At 40.5% G+C, this 21,413-nt stretch overlaps 1 protein-coding gene across 3 annotated transcripts in view; it reads right to left on the bottom strand.

The window, feature by feature from the left end:
- ttc7a.L (tetratricopeptide repeat domain 7A L homeolog) overlaps positions 1–21,413 on the bottom strand; it is a 212,277-nt gene that overhangs the window by 104,886 nt on the left and 85,978 nt on the right. For all 3 annotated transcript variants that reach the window (XM_041562490.1, XM_041562488.1, XM_041562489.1), the window contains exons 12-14: positions 12,591–12,708; positions 4,331–4,388; positions 1,893–1,965 (exon numbers count right to left, since the gene is read on the bottom strand). In XM_041562490.1, coding sequence (XP_041418424.1) covers positions 1,893–1,965; positions 4,331–4,388; positions 12,591–12,708 — 249 coding nt within the window. The remainder of the gene's footprint in view (positions 1–1,892; positions 1,966–4,330; positions 4,389–12,590; positions 12,709–21,413) is intronic.

Consider the following 21,413-nt stretch of genomic DNA (forward strand, 5'->3'; position numbering starts at 1 on the left):
ACAGGATTCGGATTCGGCCGAATCCTTCTGCCAGGCTTCTACCGAACTGAATCCGAATTTGCATATACAAATTAGGGGCAGGGAGAGAAATTGCATGACTTTTTGTCAGAAAACCAGGAAGTAAAAAATGTTTCCCCCTTCCCATTCCTAATTTGCATATGCAAATTAGGGTTCGGATTTGGTTCGGTATTCGGCCGAATCTTTCGCAAAGGATTCGGGGGTTCGGCCGAATCCAAATAATGGATTCGGTGCATCCCTATCTAAAACAGAAGTTCGGCTCTTCTAGTGCAATTGTAATAAGTAATTAAAAGATGAATTAGCACTTTAATATTATTTTCTGGTAAGTGAGACCCTTTCAATCAGATAATAGTTTATTCCTTCCCCTGCCGCTGCTTTGCACAGTATCCTGCTTCTCTTATAGTATAAAATATTCCAAAATAAAGCTTCACAACAAATTACTGGAAGATATACTGCCCACAAGTGATTATTTCAGATCCAACCAGCGGCTCTAGGGTTAAGAAACATCCTTCTCTTCCTCCCTTTTGGCTTCCGCTACATGTCAGACCTGCAACTGGATCCCAGGACTTTGGCTTCCAGCATGGTGAATACAATTTCCTCTTATGTGAGATTAGAATTCAATATAATTATACATAACAAAGAATGAAACAATACTTCTGACTAACAGGAAAGGTTAAAGGGGTTGTTCCCCTTTAAATTAACTGTTAGTATGATGTAGAGAGGGATATTTTGACACAATTTGCAATTGGTTTTCATTTTTTATTATTTGTGGGTTTTCAGTTATTTAGCTTTTTATTCAGCAGCTCTTCAGTTTGCAATTTCAGCCATCTGGTTGTTAGGGCCCAAATTCCCCTAGCAACCATGCATTGATTTGAATAAGAGACTGGAATATGAATAGGAGAGGCCTGAATAGAAAGAGGAGTAATAAAAAGTAGTAATAACAATACATTTGTAGGGATGCACCGAATCCAGGATTCGGTTTGGGACTCTGCCTTTTTCAGCAGGATTCTTGTGCCTGGCAGAACCTAATCCGAACCCTAATTTGCATATGCAAATTAGGGGTGTGAAGGGAAATCACGTGACTTTTTGTCACAAAACAAGGAAGTAAAAAATTAATTTTCCACTTTTTCCTTTCGGTACGGTATTCGGCCGAATCTTTTAAGAAGGATTCGGGGATTTGCCCGAATCCCAAATAGCGGATTCGGTGCATCCCTATACATTTGTAACAGAGCGTTTGTTTTTAGATGGGGTCAGTGACCCCCCATTTAAAAACTGGAAAGTGTCAGAAGAAAAAGGCAAATAATCCAAGACCTGTACAAAAAGAAAAAATGAAGACCAATTGAAAAGTTGCTTAGAATTAGCTAGTCTATAAAATACTAAGCTCAAGTGAAGAAATAGAGGAAAAAAACTTTGAATTTCGAATGTTTTTTTTGGCTACTTCGACCATCGACTTCGAATCGAACTAAAAATCGTTCGACTATTCGACCATTCGATAGTCGAAGTACTGTCTCTTTAAGAAAAAAACTTCGACCCCCTAGTTCGCCACCTAAAAGCTACCGAAGTCAATGTTATTCTATGGGGAAGGTCCCCATAGGCTTTGCTATCTTTTTTTCGTCGAAGAAAAATCGTTCGATCGATGGATTAAAATCCTTTGAATCAAACAATTTTTCGTTCGATCGTACGAATAGCGCTAAATCCTTCGACTTGATATTCGAAGTCGAAGGATTTAACTTTGACAGTCGTATATTGAGGGTTAATTAACCCTCGATATTCGACCCTATGTAAATCTGCCCCTAAAAGTTAACTGAAAGGTGAACCACTCCATTAAAGTTAACACAGGTGTTTTCTTTACTCATTCCAAGACTCACACTCACCTGTCTGACAAGGCCCAGCTGCAGCGACAGATAGAGAATAATCTGAGGGTCGTGTGGATCCAACTCGTAAGCTCTGTTGGAAACGGAGACAAACGAGTAGAAACAATGAAATTCTGATTCATTCCAGTCTGCCATTTATTCACTATGTGACATTCCTGCTCACAATGAGGAATCTGTGCAGCTCCTGTACCTCAACCCTAAGAAAACATTATATAGTGAATAAAGTACCCCCTCTTGTAAATTATAAGGATATTATAAATAAACCAGGAGTGTTTTTATACAGGTCACGGGACTCCTGGGTGACTTAGTATATCCCTATATATATATAGGGGGTACTTTATTTATTATAATACACAAGTGCCAGTGAGTCATGTGACAGAAATGACATCACTAAGCTCCGATTAAAACTTATGACATCATTAATCACCATTTATAAGGATATAATTTACAGGATATTCATGGCTCTTGTGTATAATACTGTATGTCTATATACATACCCTTATTTTATTTCTGGATGTAACAGCTTCAAAATAATCAAAATAATAAAAGTCCCTATTCAATCGGTGTTGGATCAGCTAAACTTAAAGAGGTTGTTTTTAACTGTCAGTATGACGTAGAGAGGGATATTCTGAGACAATTTGCAATTGGTTTTCGTTTTTTAATATTTGTGGTTTTTGACTTATTTAGCTTTTTATTCAGCAGCTCTCCAGTTTGTAATTTCAGCAATTTGGTTGCTGGGGTCCAAATTCCCCTAGCAACCATGCATTGATGTGAATAAGAGACTGGAATATAAACAGGAGAGGCCTGAATAGAAAGATGAGGAATAAAAAGTAACAATAACAATACATTTGTAGCCTTACAGAGACTTTGTTTTTTAGATGGGGTCAGTGACCCCTCATTTGAAAGATGGAAAGTCAGAAGTCGAGCATTTTGGTCAACAGCAAAGGTAATGCGACAAGTGGGTCACCACGTAAATAGAGTGAATTCATTAGGTGAATTTACTAACATGTAGGGGCAGATTTACTAAGGGTCAAATTTCGAAGTTAAAAAAACGTCGAAATTCGACCCTCGAACTGAAATCCTTCGACTTCGAATATCGAAGACGAAGGATTTTTCACCAAATTTAGCGTTCGAGCGATCGAAGGAAAATCGTTCGAACGATTTTAGCGTACGATCGAACGATTCTACTTCGATGTACAAAGACTTACAAAATGGTTGCAGAAGGTCCCCATAGGCTAACATAGCACTTCGGCAGGTTTGATTTGGCGAAGTATTGAAGTCGAAGTTTTTTTAAAGAGACAGTTCTTCGATTATCGAATGGTCGAATATTCAAACTATTTTACTTTCAATCGAAGTTGAAGTAAATTCAAAGTTGTAGTATCCCATTTGATGGTCGAAGTATCCAAAAAATTACTTCAAATTTCAAATTTTTTTAACTTTGAAAATTCACTCAAACCTTAGTAAATCTGCCCCGTAGAATCCTATTCACTAACATTCGAATTTCTTTCTTTTTTTCCGAATCTCTAATAAATTCTTGGTTTTTCTATATTTCCTTAGAGAATTTGAGATTTATTAAGTCTAAAAACCACAAAAAAACTCAACTTTTTAGAGTTTTTTCGAGATATTTGTATTTTTTAACATATTGTTCAGCTTTTTTTTTTCATACTGTCATGGGAAAAAATTTTTTTTTTCAAAATGAATCAGTTAATAGTGCTGCTCCAGCAGAATTCTGCACTGAAATCCATTTCTCAAAAGAGCAAACAGATTTTTTTATATTCAATTTTGAAATCTGACATGGGGCTAGACATTTTGTCAATTTCCCAGCTGCCCCTGGTCATGTGACTTGTGCCTGCACTTTAGGAGAGAAATGCTTTCTGGCAGGCTGCTGTTTTTCCTTCTCAATGTAACTGAATGTGTCTCAGTGGGACATGGATTTTACTATTGAGTGTTGTTCTTAGATCTACCAGGCAGCTGTTATCTTGTGTTAGGGAGCTGCTATCTGGTTACCTTCCCATTGTTCTGTTGTTAGGCTGCTGGGGGGTGATATCAGTCCAACTTGCAGTACAGCAGTAAAGAGTGATTGAAGTTTATCAGAGCACAAGTCACATGACTGGGGGCAGCTGGGAAATTGACAAAATGTCTAGCCCCATGTCAGATTTCAAAATTGAATATAAAAAAATCTGTTTGCTCTTTTGAGAAATGGATTTCAGTGCAGAATTCTGCTGGAGCAGCACTATTAACTTAATTTTAAAAAAAATGTTTTTTCCCATGACAGTATCCCTTTAATGTCATGGCATTTTTGGTTATAGAGAAAGTGAGTTCAAAAACCTCAAAAACCACTAAAATGAGACTGTTTATAAATAGGCCTCATGATGTCAATATTTATGTTTAAATGGTAGGAATGGTATGAATGTGCCCCCTACTGAAATCCAGCTTACCTTTCTAAAGTCTGAAGAGCTTTCTTACTTAAATCATCTTGAGTGCATTTCTGTGTGGCTGTAAAAAATAAAAAATAAAAGTTAAAAAATAAGATTTTTTTAAAAAAAATCAGCTTCATGACAAAAGTAAATTAAGTAAGCGTATAAAAAAATTAAAGGGGTAATTTGCCTTTAAATTAACTTTTACTATGAGGTAGATGTTGATATTCTAAAATATATTGCAATTGGTCTTAATTTTTTTCATTGTTTTTCAGTTATTGAACTTGAGTTATTCTTCAGGCTGGTATTTCAGCAGCTATCAATATATACAGGTATGGGAACTGTTATCGAAAACTCAAATTTTCGTGGAAAACACAACTGGAACCTTAATAAATTTACCCTTAAAATTGATGTAGTTCTAATATTTAGTGATGGGCGAATTTTTCCCGTTTCTCGCAATTTTAGCCAAACGGTGAAAAATTCACGAAGTTGGAAAGTTTCAAGAAAAAATAGTGAAATTCTGACATTTTTGCGGAAAACTCGTGAAAATCTATCATTTTCACAGAAAAATTTTGAAAATTTGACATTTTCACAAAAAAATTTGAAAATTGGAAATTGACACCCGTGTCCAATCTGACGCTGGCGTTAAAGTCAATGGGCGTCCGAATAGTGTTGACGCCGACGCAATTTCACTGGGGAATTGTCGCGGAAGACTTACGAATTTATTCACCGGCGGGCGAAACGCGGAAATTCACTGCAAATCACTACTAATATTATATAAACTGTCATGGAATGGGAAGTCAAAGGAGGAGGGAGGGAGGATTCGATATTCTTTTTTGAAATAAAAAAGTCAGTTTGAATCATGCGGTGACAATGTTCCACTGTAACATTTCTGTAAGTCTCCTGATTTTTGGAATAGTCCAATTGAAGGTCCGCTTAAACCACATCGCAACACTTTGCCAGGACAACGCTAATTCACTAAAATCCGAAGTTGCGTCCAGGGCGCCGAACGCTGGCGAAGTAGTGCTAGCGTTGGCTAATTTGCATATGGCGGGATATTTAAAGTTGAATGGACGTATACGTTGCAGCCAATACATTACATTACACAAGTCCAGGGAACCTTAATAAAATAAAATAAAGTTGTTATATTGCCCTACACATGAGCCCACTGTATAGTTTATGTGCCGAATGTTAGGAAATGTAGGGGGGAAGCCGGGTACCCCAGAAAAAAATTACGATCTTTTGCAGCCTATCACCCTGAAAAATGAAAAGCGTTTTTTGAGACTTATATAAACTGCCATGGAATGGGAAGACAAACTGACCTGGGGCATTTGATATTCTTTTTGGAAATATAGAAGTCAGATTAAACATTAAATAAAGCCAATAGGCTGGTGTTGCCTCCAATAAGGATTAATTATATCTTAGTTGGGATCAAGTACAAGCGACTGTTTTATTATTACACAGAAAAAGGAAATCATTGCCTTCCCGTAATCCAGAGCTTTCTGGATAACAGATCCCAAACCATGATTTCACTGCTAACTATTCCTTGTTTTTATTTATCTCTATAGAACACATAGGGGCAAATTTACCTAGGGTCGAATATCGAGGGTTAATTAACCCTCGATATTCGACTGCCGAATTGAAATATCGAAGCCGAAGGATTTAGCGCAATTCCTTCGATCGAACGAACGATCGAAGGAATAATCGTTCGAACGATTCAAAGGATTTTAATCCATCGATCGAAGGACTATCCTTCGATCAGAAAAACCTTGGAAAGCCTATGGGGACCTTCCCCATAGGTTAACATTGGCCTCGGTAGGTTTTAGGTGGCGAACTACGGGGTTGAAGTTTTTTTTAAAGAGACAGTACTTCGACTATCGAATAGTCAAACGATTTTTAGTAGCCAAATTGATGGTCGAAGTAGCCAAAAAAAACAATCGAAATTCGAAGTTTTTTCCCTCTATTTTCCTCTAATCCTTCACTCGAGCTAAGTGAATGGGCCCCATAGAAGCTATTTATTCCTCCGTCTGTTTCATCACCAACAACCGCAACCTTGACTTTCCTGCAACTGGCAGTTACTTAACAGACTGAAAGTGCCCCTTGGCGACGCCCCTTCAGAGAATTCATTAAAGTGCCAGTTTCGGAGCAAGAGGAATATTTTCGTGCCTTTACATTGGCTGTTTCTGGGATCCCGTAATCATCTTTCATTGTATTAAGCGCTGGCAATAAACGACACATTTTTCATTTTCCAGGTGCCGGCGCTTCACCCATTATACACGGGCGTCATGCAAAGAAAGTGCTAAATGGAAAACGTTAACGGGTTTTGACAGGTTTCTATTATGAGCCGGGGATCCGCTTTTAGACAGAATGAGCAATTAGAGCAACACAACTATTTCTATGCTGTCGAGAGTCTTGACTCACATGCGGATTTCAATGGAAATGTGTCGTTTATTTTTCCCTAAACATTTTCTTTAATTAGCCAGCGAGTTCTGCTTTATGGAACGTTAAGAAAATATTTTTCTTGCTTTAAAAGGCGGCTCACGGCCTCTCCCCAGTACAGCTACGGGATCCGTTATTTGGAAACTCATTATCAAGAAAGCTCCGAATTACGGAAAGGCTGCCTCCCCTAGGGGGAAATTTACTAAAGGGTGAAGTGGCTAATGCTGGAGAAAATTCGCCAGCGTGATGTCATTTCGGCACTTTGCCAATTTACTAACAGTAGCTGGCGTAATTTCACCAAGGAGATTGACTGGCGCAACTTCGAATTCTAACGCCGGCGAATTTACGGTCTGGCGAAAGAACGTTACTACGCAAATTCAAAAGTTTTTGATTTTACTGACCCTTATCTCTATCGCAATAGAGTAGATAGGAGTTCCTCAAATGAAAGTTTAAAATTTTTCTAAGTTCCAAAAAACGCTGGCGTTTTTTCCTATTTAAAGATAGACTGAAAAAGGGTATTTTCGGGTATCCTCCTTCCCCCCTACATTTCCTAACATAAGGCACCTAAACTATACTGTGGGCACATGTGTAGGGCATTATAAAAACTTAATATAATTTTATTTAGGTTCCCTGTATTTGCTGCAGCATATACGCCCATTTTACTTTAACTGCACGCCGTATGCTAATTAGCCAACGCTAGCGTAACTTCGGACTGCTGAGCGTAATTTCGCTGGCGTAATATCGCCAGCGTTCAGTACCCTGTGGGCAACTTCGGGTTTGCTGTTTTAGCCTATGGAAGACATCCTAGGATCAATTTGGAGTCGTTTGCAGCCTTTCTGACCGTCAAGTTTTTTTGCGCAGAAAAAACTCGAATCAAGTTTGAAAAGCTCAAATCAAATTTGAGTTTGCAGGCCGATCCCATTCACCCGACTTTAAAAAATTAGATTTTTTTTGTTTTCAACATAAACTTCGATTGGTCGAATTTCGAGTTCATGGGAGTTTTAAATAACTCCCATGAACTCGAAATTTGACCCTTGATAAATCTGCCCCTAAATCTGAGTAGCTGAGGACTCTCAAAGCCAGGCAAGTTTGGGATGCATAAAACCAGGTGCACTGCCAAACAGAGTCTCCTATAGGCTGCCAGTCCTCATAGGGGCTACCAAATAGCCAATCACAGCCCTTATTTGGCATCTCCAGTTACTTTTTCATGCTTGAGATAAACAGTCAGGGTTTCGTTCGTTATACAGGTATGGGATCCATTATTGGGAAACCTGTTATCCAGAAAGTCGTCTCCCATAGTCTCCATTTTATCCAAATAAAGCAAATTTACAAAAATGATTTCCTTTTTCTGTGTAATAATAAAACAGTCGCTTGTACTTGATCCCAACTAAGATATAATTAATCCTTATTGGAGGCAAAACCAGCCTATTGGGGTCAGGGGTGTAACTAAAGAAGAAGCAGCTGCAGGGGGGAGGCAGGAGGTATAGGGGCCCCACGAGGTCCAAATAATGAGCTATTTTAACATCTATTGGTAAAACAAAACAACCTTTTGGAAATGTTGGGGGGGGGCTTAAACTGATTTGCTGTGTGGCCCAGTAACCTCTAGTAACACCACTGACTGGAATTAATTAATGGTTAAATTATTTCTTAGAGGTATGGAGATCCATATTAGGGAAAGCTCCCTTATCCAGAAAACCCCAGGCCCCGTGCATTCTGAATAACAGCCCCCATACCTTTACTGAAAAGATTTGCAATGGCCGCCTGTACAGCTGCTTCATTAATGGGAAACCAGGCCCAGCTGTCACACTCTTTCCCTTCTTTACAGCCTCTTATCTCTATTATACTATTAAATTATAAATTGCATTTATATTCATGGGTGACATCTCCTCTCAGCACAGACAAGTTAATTGCACTTAGTACTTTTGCAGTTTTTTTTATAGCCTATTAATACATCCCAGCTCCTCCCACTTCCTCCTCTTAGTATAAAAAAACACATTTACTCTGCACTATAATGTCTATCCGCTGCCACCAATCAGATGACGGCACATCACAACAAGAGAATACACCTCCAATCAGATGTCGGCAACGGTAAAAGAACATCGTTTTAATTATTAGAAGATTTCCCGGCGGCTTTCAGCGCGAAAGGAGGAAATTAACACCTACGTCAGCAGGAGTCAAATAAAAGGTTTCATATGAAAAAATGTGTTTTGTTTGTGTTCCTTATCGACCATCTATTGGAATCTTTAGCTTTTATCATTCCGTGCTCCTGTGTCTCAGAACAAATAGGAAGAACATTATACAGGGGCAGTGGTGTAACTAGATGTTACTGGGCCTCACAGCAAATTAATTTTAGGGCCCCCAACATATCTAGAGATTGTCCTGTTTTACCAATAAATGTTAAATTGCTCATTATTTGGGCCTCATATCCCTCCTGGGGCACCTGCAGCCGCTGGGTCTGCTTCCACTATAGTTATGGCCCTGTACAAGGGGTTGAACTGGGAAGGACTGGGAATAGACACTATGGGGCAAATTCATTAAGTGACAAAAAATGCGTTTCGCCAGGGCGCCGTTAATTCACTAAAATCCAAAGTTGCGCTCAGGGAGGCAAAAGGTAGTGAAGTTGCACTAGCATTAATTCGTCAACCAAAGCGAAGTTGCATTAGCGATGCCTAATTTGCATATGGCGCCAAGTTAAAGTACAATGGACGTATATGTAGCAGCAAATACATTACATTACACAAGCCTGGGAAAGCTTCATAAAATAAAATAGAGGTGTTATATTGCCCTATACATGTGCCCACTGTATAGTTTATGTGCCATATGTTAGGAAATGTAGGGGGGAAGGAGGGTACCCCCAAGAAAATTTACGATCTTTTTCAGCCTATCACCCAAAAAAAAGGAAAAGACGCCAGCGTTTTTTGGGACTTCGACTTTTGAAGCAAGCCCTATCTACTCTATTGCACTTCGCCTGGTCTGAGGTGGCGAAAGCAAGTCTGGCGCAAGAGGTAACGTTCAGTAAAATCCGCAAGTTACTGAATTAGCGGAGTTACGTCACTTCGCCATAGCGCAACTTCGCCTGGCGTAAGGGTTCGAAGTAGTACTAGAGTAGGTCCACTTCGCTAGCAAATTTACGCCAGCGCCCGTTAGTAAATCGGCGAAGTAAATAAATGATTAGGGGTGGAGATAGAGCAACATTTTTGCTACAAAGGGAAGCCAAATGGATCCGAATACTTGACACAATATCTCAGAAGGGACTTAATGAGATGTACTCTTTAGCATGTTTCTTATGATCTCCCTCTGGACATTGGTTTAACCAGTGGATTTCAAAAGCTATAAACTCAAGAGTCAAGAGTGAGTTTATTGTCATTTCATCAATATACGTTTGTACAGTAGACAGTGAAACTAAACAACTTTCCTCTAGGACCATGATAGTAGTAAAAACATTAAAAAGAATATGATAAAGTGCAGATGTGCTCATAGAGAACAACTGTATCCAATGGCTATTTATTTATACAATGGCTGTTACACAGTCTGGTAGTGAGGGTCCTAATGCTTCGGTACCTTTTTCCAGATGGCAGGAGTGTGAACAGTGAGTGTGAGGGGTGTGTTGGATCAGACACAATGCTGGTCTCTTTACAGATGCAGCGAGTGGTGTAAATGTCCGTGATGGAAGGAAGAGAGAAACCTATCATCTTCTCTTCTGTCTTCACTATCCTCTATAGGGTCTTGCGCTCTATGACAGTGCTGCTCAGGATGCTCTCGATAGTCCCTCTGTAGAAGGTTTTGAGTATGGATGGTGGGAGATGGGATTTCCTCCGTTTGAGTAGGAAGTAGAGGAGCTGTTGGGCTTTCTTGTCTAAGTAGCTGGTGTTGTGGGACCAGGTGAGGTTCTCCGCCAGGTGGACACCAAGGAATTTGGTGCTTTTGACGATCTCCACATTAGAGCCGTCGATGTACAGTGGCAGGTGGTCACTCCTTGTCTTCCTAAAGTCAACAACCATCTCCTTTGTTTCGTCTACATTGAGAGACAGATTGTTGGCTCTGCACCAGTCTGTTAACCGCTGCACCTCCTCTCTGTATGGTGACTCGTCATTATTGCTGATGAGACCCAACACGGTCGTGTCATCAGCGAACTTTGTGGGATTTGTGCGGTGCTGCACAGTCATGCGTCACCAGAGTGAACAGTAGAGGACTAAGCACACAGCCTTGAGGGGCTCCTGTGCTCAGTGTGGTGGTTCTGGAGATGATGTTTCCAATCCTGACTGACTGAGGTCTGTTGGTCAGGAAGTCCAGAACCCAACTGCAGAGGGAGGTGTTCAGTCCAAGCAGGCTCAGCTTTTCTATCAGATGCCGAGGAATGATAGTGTTGAATGCTGAACTGAAGTCTATGAACAGCATTCAAACATAGTTGTCTTTTTTGTCCAGATGAGAGAGGGCCAGATGGAGGGTGGTGGCTATTGCATCGTCTGTTGAGCGATTTTGACAGTATGCGAACTGTGTGCCATGAGTGCTTTCTACCATTGGACTACATTACATTTGGTTAGCACCCGGCCATTACCATTGTGAATGCCGATTTTCGGTATATATGTATATATTTGTTTATTTATTTTTGAGAAAGGCTACAAGCCCTCTCCTACAATGAAAATTCCCAGCATTCATAAGACCTGCGAGTGCACTCTTCCTCTACATTTATATATATATATATATATATATATATATATATATATATATATATATATATATATATGATCAGTCAAAAATAAATGTGCTTGAGCAAACTCAGTGGGATTGCAACAATCCCCAGAATACAAATACAATGACTGAAACAGGGACCCCACATTTCACCTACCCCTGATGATATTGGGTCCAGTAGCTCAGATGCTTTGAGGTTTTCATGTCATGAATATGATTTTTTTTAAAGGAAACACCTTGACTGCCTTTCTTCAAAGGACACGGAAGATCAGAATTTATTACTCCAGACATTTGAAAGGCAAGAGGAGGTCAGAGCCAGTACAAAGGGCACAGGACACAGGGGAACAAGCACATTGGATTATTGACTAGGGCACAATAAAAACTCCGGCTGAGAGCGACCGGGAATGGAAGAGGATTAAATGTATGGATAATACAAGCTGATTCTGCAACAAAGAGTCTTTTCTAAATTGCCTTCAATTCATAAATAAAATAAATTTCCAATATTTGATAAAGATATTTCCCGTTTGTTCATATTTCAGAATCCTTTACAATTTAATCCATGTAATTTATTAATGTTGCCCTACAACAAGGAGCTGGTTTATGATAAGAGTCCCCACCAAAACCTTTACCCTATTACAGGTCATTCACAAATCAAAAAAGCTCTATAGACCTAGTTATATACTGGGATAGGCTGATTGATGGGGAATATGCGCCTGCTGATATAATAAGCAAGACATCTGGGCTTAGTGATATTTGAAGAACTAAAGCTTAATTAAAGAAGATGAGCAAAAATGTTGTACAGGTATGGGACCTGTTATCCAGAATGCTCAGATCTTTATGTAAATTTGGATCTTCTTGCCTTAAGTCTACTAGAAAATCATATAAACATGAAATAAAGCCAATAGGTTGATTTTGCTTCCAATAAGGATTAATTATATCTTAGTTGGGATCAAGTACAAGCAACATTATTTTAAAATTTTAATTATTTGAAATGGAGTCCATTGGATTGCCTTCCTGTAACCTGGATCTTTCTGGATAACGGATCCCATACCTGTACAAAAGAATGGCCTTAATATTTCTTTCAAGTGAAGAAGAGTTGATCTCGTATAAATGCAGGAGCTTTGGGTAAGAGATAGAAAGGTAACATTACCATCAGACGCTTGCAAACTGTACACGAGCCCCAAAGCCAGAAAACCCTTTGCAAGAAAGTCCCCGGCACCTTCTTCCATCTCAGTCACCAGTTTGGCAAAACATTCTCCTTCTTCCAACTTTAAAGAGAAGATAATGAAAGAACCATTAACGAAGGCAGAACCAAGCTCAAGTTTACTTATACACAGAAATACCATAAACTAAAAGGGGTTGTTCCCCTTTAAATTAAGTTAGTATGATGTAGAGAGGGATATTCTGAGACAATTTGTAATTGGTTTTATTTTAATTATTTGTGGTTTTTGAGTTATTTAGCTTTTTATTCAGCAGCTCTCTAGTTTGCGATTTCAGCAGTCTGGTTGCTAGGGTCCAAATTCCCCTAGCAACCATGCATTGATATGAATAAGAGACTGGAATATGAATAGGAGAGGCCTGAATAGAAAGATGAGTAATAAAAAGTAGCAATAACAATAAATGTGTAGCCTTACAGAGCATTTGTTTTTTATATGGGGTCAGTGACCCCCATTTGAAAGAGTCAGAAGAAGGCAAATCATTCAAAAACTATAAAAACTGAAAAATGAAGACCAATTGACACGTTGCTTATAATTACCCATTATATAACATGCTAAAAGTTAACTTATAGGTGAACCACCCCTTTAGTATTTTCCTACAGCTCTCAAATACATAAAGTGCCAAAATCCCACAGGATCTATAGCAGAAACAGTTGGGTCAATATACTGGACACTACATCTCTCACTACATATACAAGAGCAGAAATCCAAAGTTATTTGTTTCTTTGCCTTTACTTTACTTTAAAGGGGAACTCCACAAAAACATAACTTAAGCTTTTTGAAAAGTAAACATAATTCTGAGCAACTTTGCAGTATACATCAATTAAAAAAATATGCAGACTTTTCATGATTTTTAATGGTTTCTGACAGTTCCCTAAGCCCAGCCCCCTGCTCTCCTGCTGATCTGTCTGACTACTTTGCTGAGCTGTCTGACTACTGTTACTTTGTATCAACAGCCATCTGTCCTCAGCCTGTATCCTCCAAACCCCACAATTCCCTGCACATGTGATTTCAATAAGAAAAGGAACATCCCAGTGCAATGCATTGTGGGTTATGTAGTTCCTGCATGCTGTCTGTAAGCTGTGGAGAAGTTGTTACAATTATAACATCAGTGTTTAGTCCCTCCTTCCCTGCCAGGATTTCAAATGATGCAGAAAGAGAAGAACTGTTAAACAGCTGGATTTCAGCATAGAAAATGCCATTTATTCAGACTTTTTGAAGTAACGGCGGGTAACTGTGATGGGCATATTAGGGGTTTCTGTGTTTATCAAATTTTGGTTTGGAAGCCGGAGTTCTCCTTTAAGCTCAATTTTTATGTTTTTATTAAAGAATAGGAATGTCTTCCATTATTTGTAGATGTTGCTTTTTTGCTCATGTCTATTGCTGATGTGTCGGCTCATCGGTTTCCTCTCTTGCACTCTACAGATGTGAGGGGTCATTTACTTTAGCCTGGGAGTGTCCCTCAAGAGTGCGCCCCCTAGAGCTCACTTAGTAAGCACTTTTACACCCAGGGGTAAACTGTGATCTGCTCCTCACACCAGATTGAAGTTCCAGCATAAGGAGCAGAGTATTAGGTGGCCCAGTCTAGGTCTGTCCTTTACTTTTGCCATGGGGCCGGCAGTAAGAACAGGACCCCATTACAAGCTGAGCCTCCTGCTGCTCCATAACTTGTACATCTGAATGACACACCAGTTAGGGGATGGGTGTTAGTAGCAGGGCAGCCACCTGTCTGATTTTAACCCAGACAACCTGGTTATTGGAAAGGCCGTCTGGGTCAAAACTAGGGATGCACCAAACCCACTATTTTGGATTAGGTCGAAACCCTGAATCCTTCGCGAAAGATTCAGCAGAATACCGAACCGAATCCTAATTGTGGGAAAACATTTTTTACTTCCTTGTTTTGTGACAAAGTCATGCGATATCCCTGCCCGCCCCTAATTTACATATGCAAATTAGGATTTGGTTCAGCCAGGCAGAAGGATTCGGTCCAATCTGAATCCTGCTGAAAAAGGCCGAATCCTGGATTCGGCGCATCCCTAGTCAAAACTGCCTGCCTGGTTTTCCTAATTTGGATAAATTGGCAGGATGATTGCGGCAGAGGGGCCCCTGAGGTGTGGGGGCCCCTGAAATAGCAGCCCTGGTGGCCCCCGGCCAGCACTATTGGGCATAAGTACGTAGCAATGATGTGGTATAAAACATGGTGGGCTGAACCACGTTCATCTCTTAGGGCTCTTACAGACAAGTGTTTTTTCCTGCCCTCCCCTGCGTTCTGGTGTCGTTCGTTCAGCCGCAGGGGAGCGCAGGTGTAGACGCACAGAATTCTTTTTAATGGGGCTGTACTCACACAGACGCATTTTAAGCGCCGAACGCAGGTTGGGGGGCAGCATGTTGCATTTTACCTGCGCTCTACTCCTGCGCTCCTCTGTGGCTGAACGCATGAAACCGGAACACAGGGGAGCGCAGCTAAAAATGATCGTCTGTAAGAGCCCTTAGGGCTCTTACTGACGAGCGTTTTAACCTGCGCTCCCCTGCGCTCCGTTTTTCTGCGTTCAGCTGCAGGGGAGCGCAGGAATAGACGTATTACATTTTTTCCAATGGGGCTGTACTCACACAGGCGCATGTAGGCAGCGCCGATTCGGACCTAAGCGCCGCCTGAGGCGGCTCCTGCAATGCCGCCCCCCCTCGCCGACTTACTTGTCGGAAGGGGAGGCAGGAACACTAATGCGGAGAGCGCAATTGCGCTCTCTCGCATTAGTAAAGCCGAATTTCCGGTTTAAAAACCGGAAATTCGGCTCTTAAAGGTGCAGGGGCTTTTTGCCGCCCCTGGAAACCGCTTCGGCGTTGCTGCCTGAGGCGAGCGTCTCAGTTCGCCTCATTGGCGGCGCGCCCCTGCATGTAGGCGCCAAACGCTGGAAAAATGCAGGGTGTTGCGTCTCAACCTGCGTTCGGCGCCTACACGCGCATATGTGAGTACAGCCCCATTGGAAAAAAATGTAATGTGTCTATTCCTGCGCTCCCCTGCGGCTGAACGCAGAAAAACGGAACGCAGGGGAGCGCAGGTAAAAACGCTCGTCAATAAGAGCCCTTACCATGTTGCACTGTTAATAAATGAGCCCTATTTACACTATAGCCGCTTCTCAGTAACTTTCCATTGGAATCAATTAGTGCTCATTGAATAAACAAGCTGCACATCACGACCACAATTCCTTTGCATTCCCCTAGTTTCCCTCTTCTATACCTATGGCTCTCCCATGATCCTCTGCTGAATTAGAACTCCCACAATCCTCAGCCAGTCGTATCCTGGGAGCTGTTTTGAATCTAAAAGTGCACTGTAATATTTACTAAAAAAACAAATTGGAAAATGCTTCAATATCTGTAAGCAAGGGAGCAGCGGAATTAATGCACACACGCCGGCAAAAAGCAGGAATGTGCAATTAGTTGTCCTCAATTCACCCGGTCGCTGCTGCGGGGGCTTTTCCAGAGCTTTCCGTGCCCTGCAACAATACGAGGCCTATGAGAATCCTACAAGCCAGATGCACATTCATGTGGATTAGAAATAAACCGCTGTAACTGGAGCATGAAATCCAGCCATTAATTCACCTTTAATAAGCAGTAATTGTAAGATCCAAGAAAAACTTGCCGGCTCCAGTTCCAGTGAAGCTTTTTGTGTCTGTTGAATGACTGGGTGAGACCAGACTAATCCCATTCAGCATTGGGTCTTCAGGAGGCCTCAGGACCTTTACTTGGATGGAGGAGCCAAGGCCAGTCTTGTGTGCTCCATGATACACTTTCACAACCCAACTTTAAATCCTTCAGGACACCAACGAGTGCAGAGACCTATGAATGTCTTATCAGCTGGACCCAACCTAGACCCATAAATATTCACATTTACCCACTCAAACCTACTAGTGACACCTACAACTGTCATCTTGGAGTCAGGAAGGAATTTTTTCTCCTCTAAGATAAATTGCCTTACTTCAAATGGGGTTTTCGCTTCCTCTGGATCAACTGGCAGTTAGGCCGGTTATATAAAGACTTTAAAGGTTGGATTTGATAGATGTGTGTCTTTTTTTAACTTAACTTACTATGTTACTATTATAAAAAACCCAACGGGATAAGTTGGTTAGTAAAATGCTCTACCAGATCTTGCTTGTCTTAAAGGCAATTAGATACAAATGTAACCATCCCCCGATCTCAGCCTTATCAGTACCACCAGGGCCGCCATTAAAAATCACGGGGCCCCGTACAACAAAATTTTTATGGCCCCCTGGGCCCAGCCCACCCTCACACCCAGGCCCCACCCTCACACCCAGGCCCCACCCTCACACCCAGGCTCCACCCCAGATCCCACCCACTCCAAATCACAGTTAAAAGACCACACAGACATCAGCGCTAAAAAAGTAACCCCCCCACACACAAGTTATAAAAAGCTATTGATGGTCAGGTCCCCCCTTAAACTGGGCCCCCAAAAAATATTTTTTTAAAAAAACATTGGTGGCAGGGGCCTATAGAATATTAAAATAATACATTGGTGGCCAGGGAATTAGAAAAAAAACACACAAATCGGTGTTCAGTAGAATTGAACTCGTGGCTTCAGGACTTCAACTTCGCCTCCTTTCATGACTTCGGGTCTTTTCGCTGCTTCAGGACTTCGGCTGTTTTCGTGGCTTAAGATCCTTCGGCTTTTCTGGCTGTTCGGGACTTCAAAAATGGCCGCACAGCTTCGGCGCTCTCAAGGGGGGCCCGGCTTGGGCACCGGGCCCCCCTTCATGCCAGGGCCCGAGCCACTTGTGCCCCCTGTCCCCCCCTGATGGCGGCCCTGAGTACCGAATTCATTGCATTACTCTAATATAAAGACCTGGAGCAGTGTCCTACTCTATTGATCTGGAGTCCGTTGTGTTATTTCTTTAACAAATGTCAATAAAGGAGACCCATAAAATAGCTTTTTTTATCAAAATACATGGACAAAGACCTGGAGCAGTGTCCTACTCTATTGAAGCTATTTATAAGCTTTTTTGGTGGAAGGTTGACCTGTCCTTGCTTTAAAGCTGACCCTTAACACAAGGGTGCTAAGCTATTTTATTAGAAACACTACACTATATAGATTTATTGCTGGTCTTCCCTTGACCCTAGTGTGCACTGGCTCTTTCTTATAGATATTTGGAGGGATAAAAGTTCGAGCCGGTGGAGACTGGGACCTTACTGAGATTTTGGCAACTATTTATATTTCAACTGCAATGTAAGATCAGTGCCAGTGGCTATAGTATAAGAAAAGTGTGGAATATATGACTTGTTGTCATGGGTGGATTAAAGGAGAAGGAAAACTAAGGAGGCAGTTTATTGCCAATAGATTAGCTGCAATAGTACAAGCTATAACACTATATTTATTCTGCAAGGGCTTTACCATACATGAGTAAACAGCTCTAGAAGCACAATATCTTTGTTTAGGATAGAAGCTGCCATGTTAGCTTGGTGTGACATCACTTCCTGCCTGAGTCTCTCCCTGCTCACTCATAGCTCTGGGCTCAGATTACAGCAGTGAGAGGAGCAAACTGAGCATGCTCAAGCCCTAGCCCTGGAGGTTTAAGCTGAAAACAGTTAGTCTGATACAGAAGCCCATGAGTACACAATAGAAGGAAAGAAATGTGATGTTTCTTTTGACAGAGGACTCAGAGCAGCATTACCTTGAGGGGTTATTACTAGTGTATTTATATAGACCTTTCTGATAAAGCTTACTTAGTTTTAGCCTTTCCTTCTCCTTTAATGCACAGGCTTCACTAGGCTATAGACTAGGGGCCCAGTTATTATTTCTATTTTATGTTAATATTTATTTGCGTCACTAGGTGCGATTTTCCTAATTTGGAAAACCAGGCAGGCAGTTTTGACACCCCGGGCTGTATGGGTCAAAACCGGGCAGATGGCAACCTTTTTGGAAACCCATTAGCCAAAAAGCTCTGAAATCCAGGAAGCCCATCTCCATTTTAATCAAATAATTAATATTTTTACAAAAGATTTCTTTTTTTATCTGTGATAATAAAACAGTACCTTGGGATCCGGTATCCAGATACTCGTTATCCAGAAGAAGGCCGTCTACCATAGACTCCATTTTAACAAATACATTTAATAAGTTTATCGATTTAAAAATGATTTCCTATTTCTGTGTAATAATAAAACAGTCGCTTGTACTTGATCCCAACTAAGATATAATTAATCCTTATTGGAGGCAAAACCAGCCTATTGGGTTTATTTAATGTTTATATGATTTTCTAGTAGACTTAAGGTATTGAGATCCAAACTAAAGAAAGATCCATTATCTGGAAAACCCCAGGTCCCGAGCATTCTGGATAACAGGTCCCATACCTGTACAATAATTAATAAATGTCAATGATTTTAAAGTTATTTATAACTGTAATTGCTGCCAAAAGCAAGAAACCCTTGTTCATAGGGCAGTAGGTGCCAGTTGAGTGGCAGAGATAGTCAGTAACAGCTTATTAAAGTCAAGTACATACATATTTTGTCTGCTGATATTTGTGACACATTGATAAGTCCTGAACAAAGTGTTATGCTGGAAGAACTTGCCTTAAACTTGTGCCGTTAAAGGGATTGTTCACGTTTAAATTAACTAGGGATGCACCAAATCCAGGATTCAGTTCGGGATTCGGACTTTTTCAGCAGGATTCGGATTCGGCCAAATCCTTCTGCCCGGCTGAACCGAATCCGAATTTGCAAATTAGGGAGGGAAATCGCATGACTTTTTGTCACAAAACAAAAAAGTAAAATTTTTTCCCCTTACCACCCCTAATTTGCATATGCAAATTAGGATTTGGATTTGGTTCAGTATTCGGCCGAATCTTTTGCGAAGGATTCAACCGACAGGTGCATCCCTAAAATTATCTATATTCTGATACAATTTGCAGTTGGTCTTCATTTTTTATTATTTGTGGTTTTTGAGATTTTTATTCAGCAGCTCTCCAGTTTGCCATTTCAGCCGTCTGGTTGCTAGGGTCCAAATTCCCCTAGCAACCATGCATTGATTTGAATAAGAGACTGGAATATGAATAGGAGAGGCCTGAATAGAAAGAGGAGTAATAAAAAGTAACAATGACAATACATTTGTAGCCTTACAGAGCATTTGTTGTTTAGATGGGGTCAGTGACCCTCATTTGAAAGCTGAAGAGAAGAAAAAGAAGGCTAATAAAAAAAAACTATAAAAACTATAAAAAAAATAATGAAGACCAATTGAAAAGTTGCTTAGAATTGTTTTTTCTATAACATACTAAAAGTTAAGGTAAAGGTGCATCATGTGTGACTATTCAAACCAACAACGTGTGAGACAGACAGGGGTCAGGCCCCTAGTACTGAGCATATTTATATACAGGTATGGGATCCGTTATCTGGAAACCTGTTATCCAGAAAGGCCATCTCCCATAGACTCCATTTTATCCAAATAATCCAAATTTTAAAAAATAATTTCCTTTTTCTGTGTAATAATAAAACAGTCGCTTGTACTTGATCCCAACTAAGATATAATTAATCCTTATTGGAGGCAAAACCAGCCTATTGGCTTTATTTAATGTTTATATGATTTTCTAGTCGACTTAAGGTATGAAGATCCAAATTACAGAAAGATCCATTATCTGGAAAACGACACGTTCCGAGCATTCCGGATAACAGGTCCCATACCTGTATTTATATTTGATCCACGACCACCCTGTGTATATTTTACCTGCCAGTTTCATTAATGGCTGCACAAATTTCTTCCCATCAGCCATAAAACTCTTCTAGTCCATAGTCTTCCCATGGCTCCCGTCTCGTCCCACATAGAGGAGCGCAGGGAATGCGGCACAGAGTCAGGGAGATAATTATGATAATACCAGTGTATGGGAAAGAATAATTATATCTGCGTATACGTAGCAATTAGCAGATTAGATGCATCAATGAAGCCTTAAAGGAAACGTTGATTTACAGGTTGAAAGGATTAGCAGGAGACGGAGGTCACTGACCCTGGTATTGATCCCTCTCGTTTCCACTCCAGAAATTTCCTAATAGCCCATTGTCTATGTAAACAAGTGCAAGCCGAGGCTACGGATACAAGGTTACCTATGTTTATTAGTTGCGTCACGTTTATGGCGACTTTAGATTTATGAGATTTAATATCCCTCAGTGACCTTCAAGCTCTTCTGACATGGAAATCCCATGATCCCAACGGCAGTGATGCTGAGACAAGAACGCCCAGGCCTTGTTTGAAAGCTACTAAAGCACAGCCCCACGGGACAAGGGTCCCACTCCTTCCGGATAATTCATTATCTGGAAATCCACTATCCAGAAAGCTCAAAATTAAAGAAAGGCCGTCTCCCAAATTATATCCAAATAATGCAAATTTTTTATAATGATTTTGTTTTAATCTGTAAAAATAAAACAGTATCTTGTACTTGATCCCAACTAAAATATAATTAATCCTTATTAATAGGGTCTTATTTATCAAAATCCGAAATTTTCTGAAAGTTTTCTGAAAAGAAGTCAGAACAAACTAGAATGCACGGTTTGCTCTTATTTATTATTAAAAAAGATCAGATCGGGGATAACTTGATAAAATCAAGCGAAAATCCAAATTGTTCAATGTTTTCAGATTTTTTCCCAAATCGCTAATTTTTCGAAATATTGCCCAAAAGGTCCAAAATAGTTGGATTTTTGGGCTAATTCCAGTGCAGACCACAGAAACTTCCAAATAGGATAGGGGCCTATTCATTATTAAA

This window comes from Xenopus laevis, chromosome 5L (assembly GCF_017654675.1).
Source record: "Xenopus laevis strain J_2021 chromosome 5L, Xenopus_laevis_v10.1, whole genome shotgun sequence".
NCBI classification, from domain to species: Eukaryota; Metazoa; Chordata; class Amphibia; order Anura; family Pipidae; genus Xenopus; species Xenopus laevis.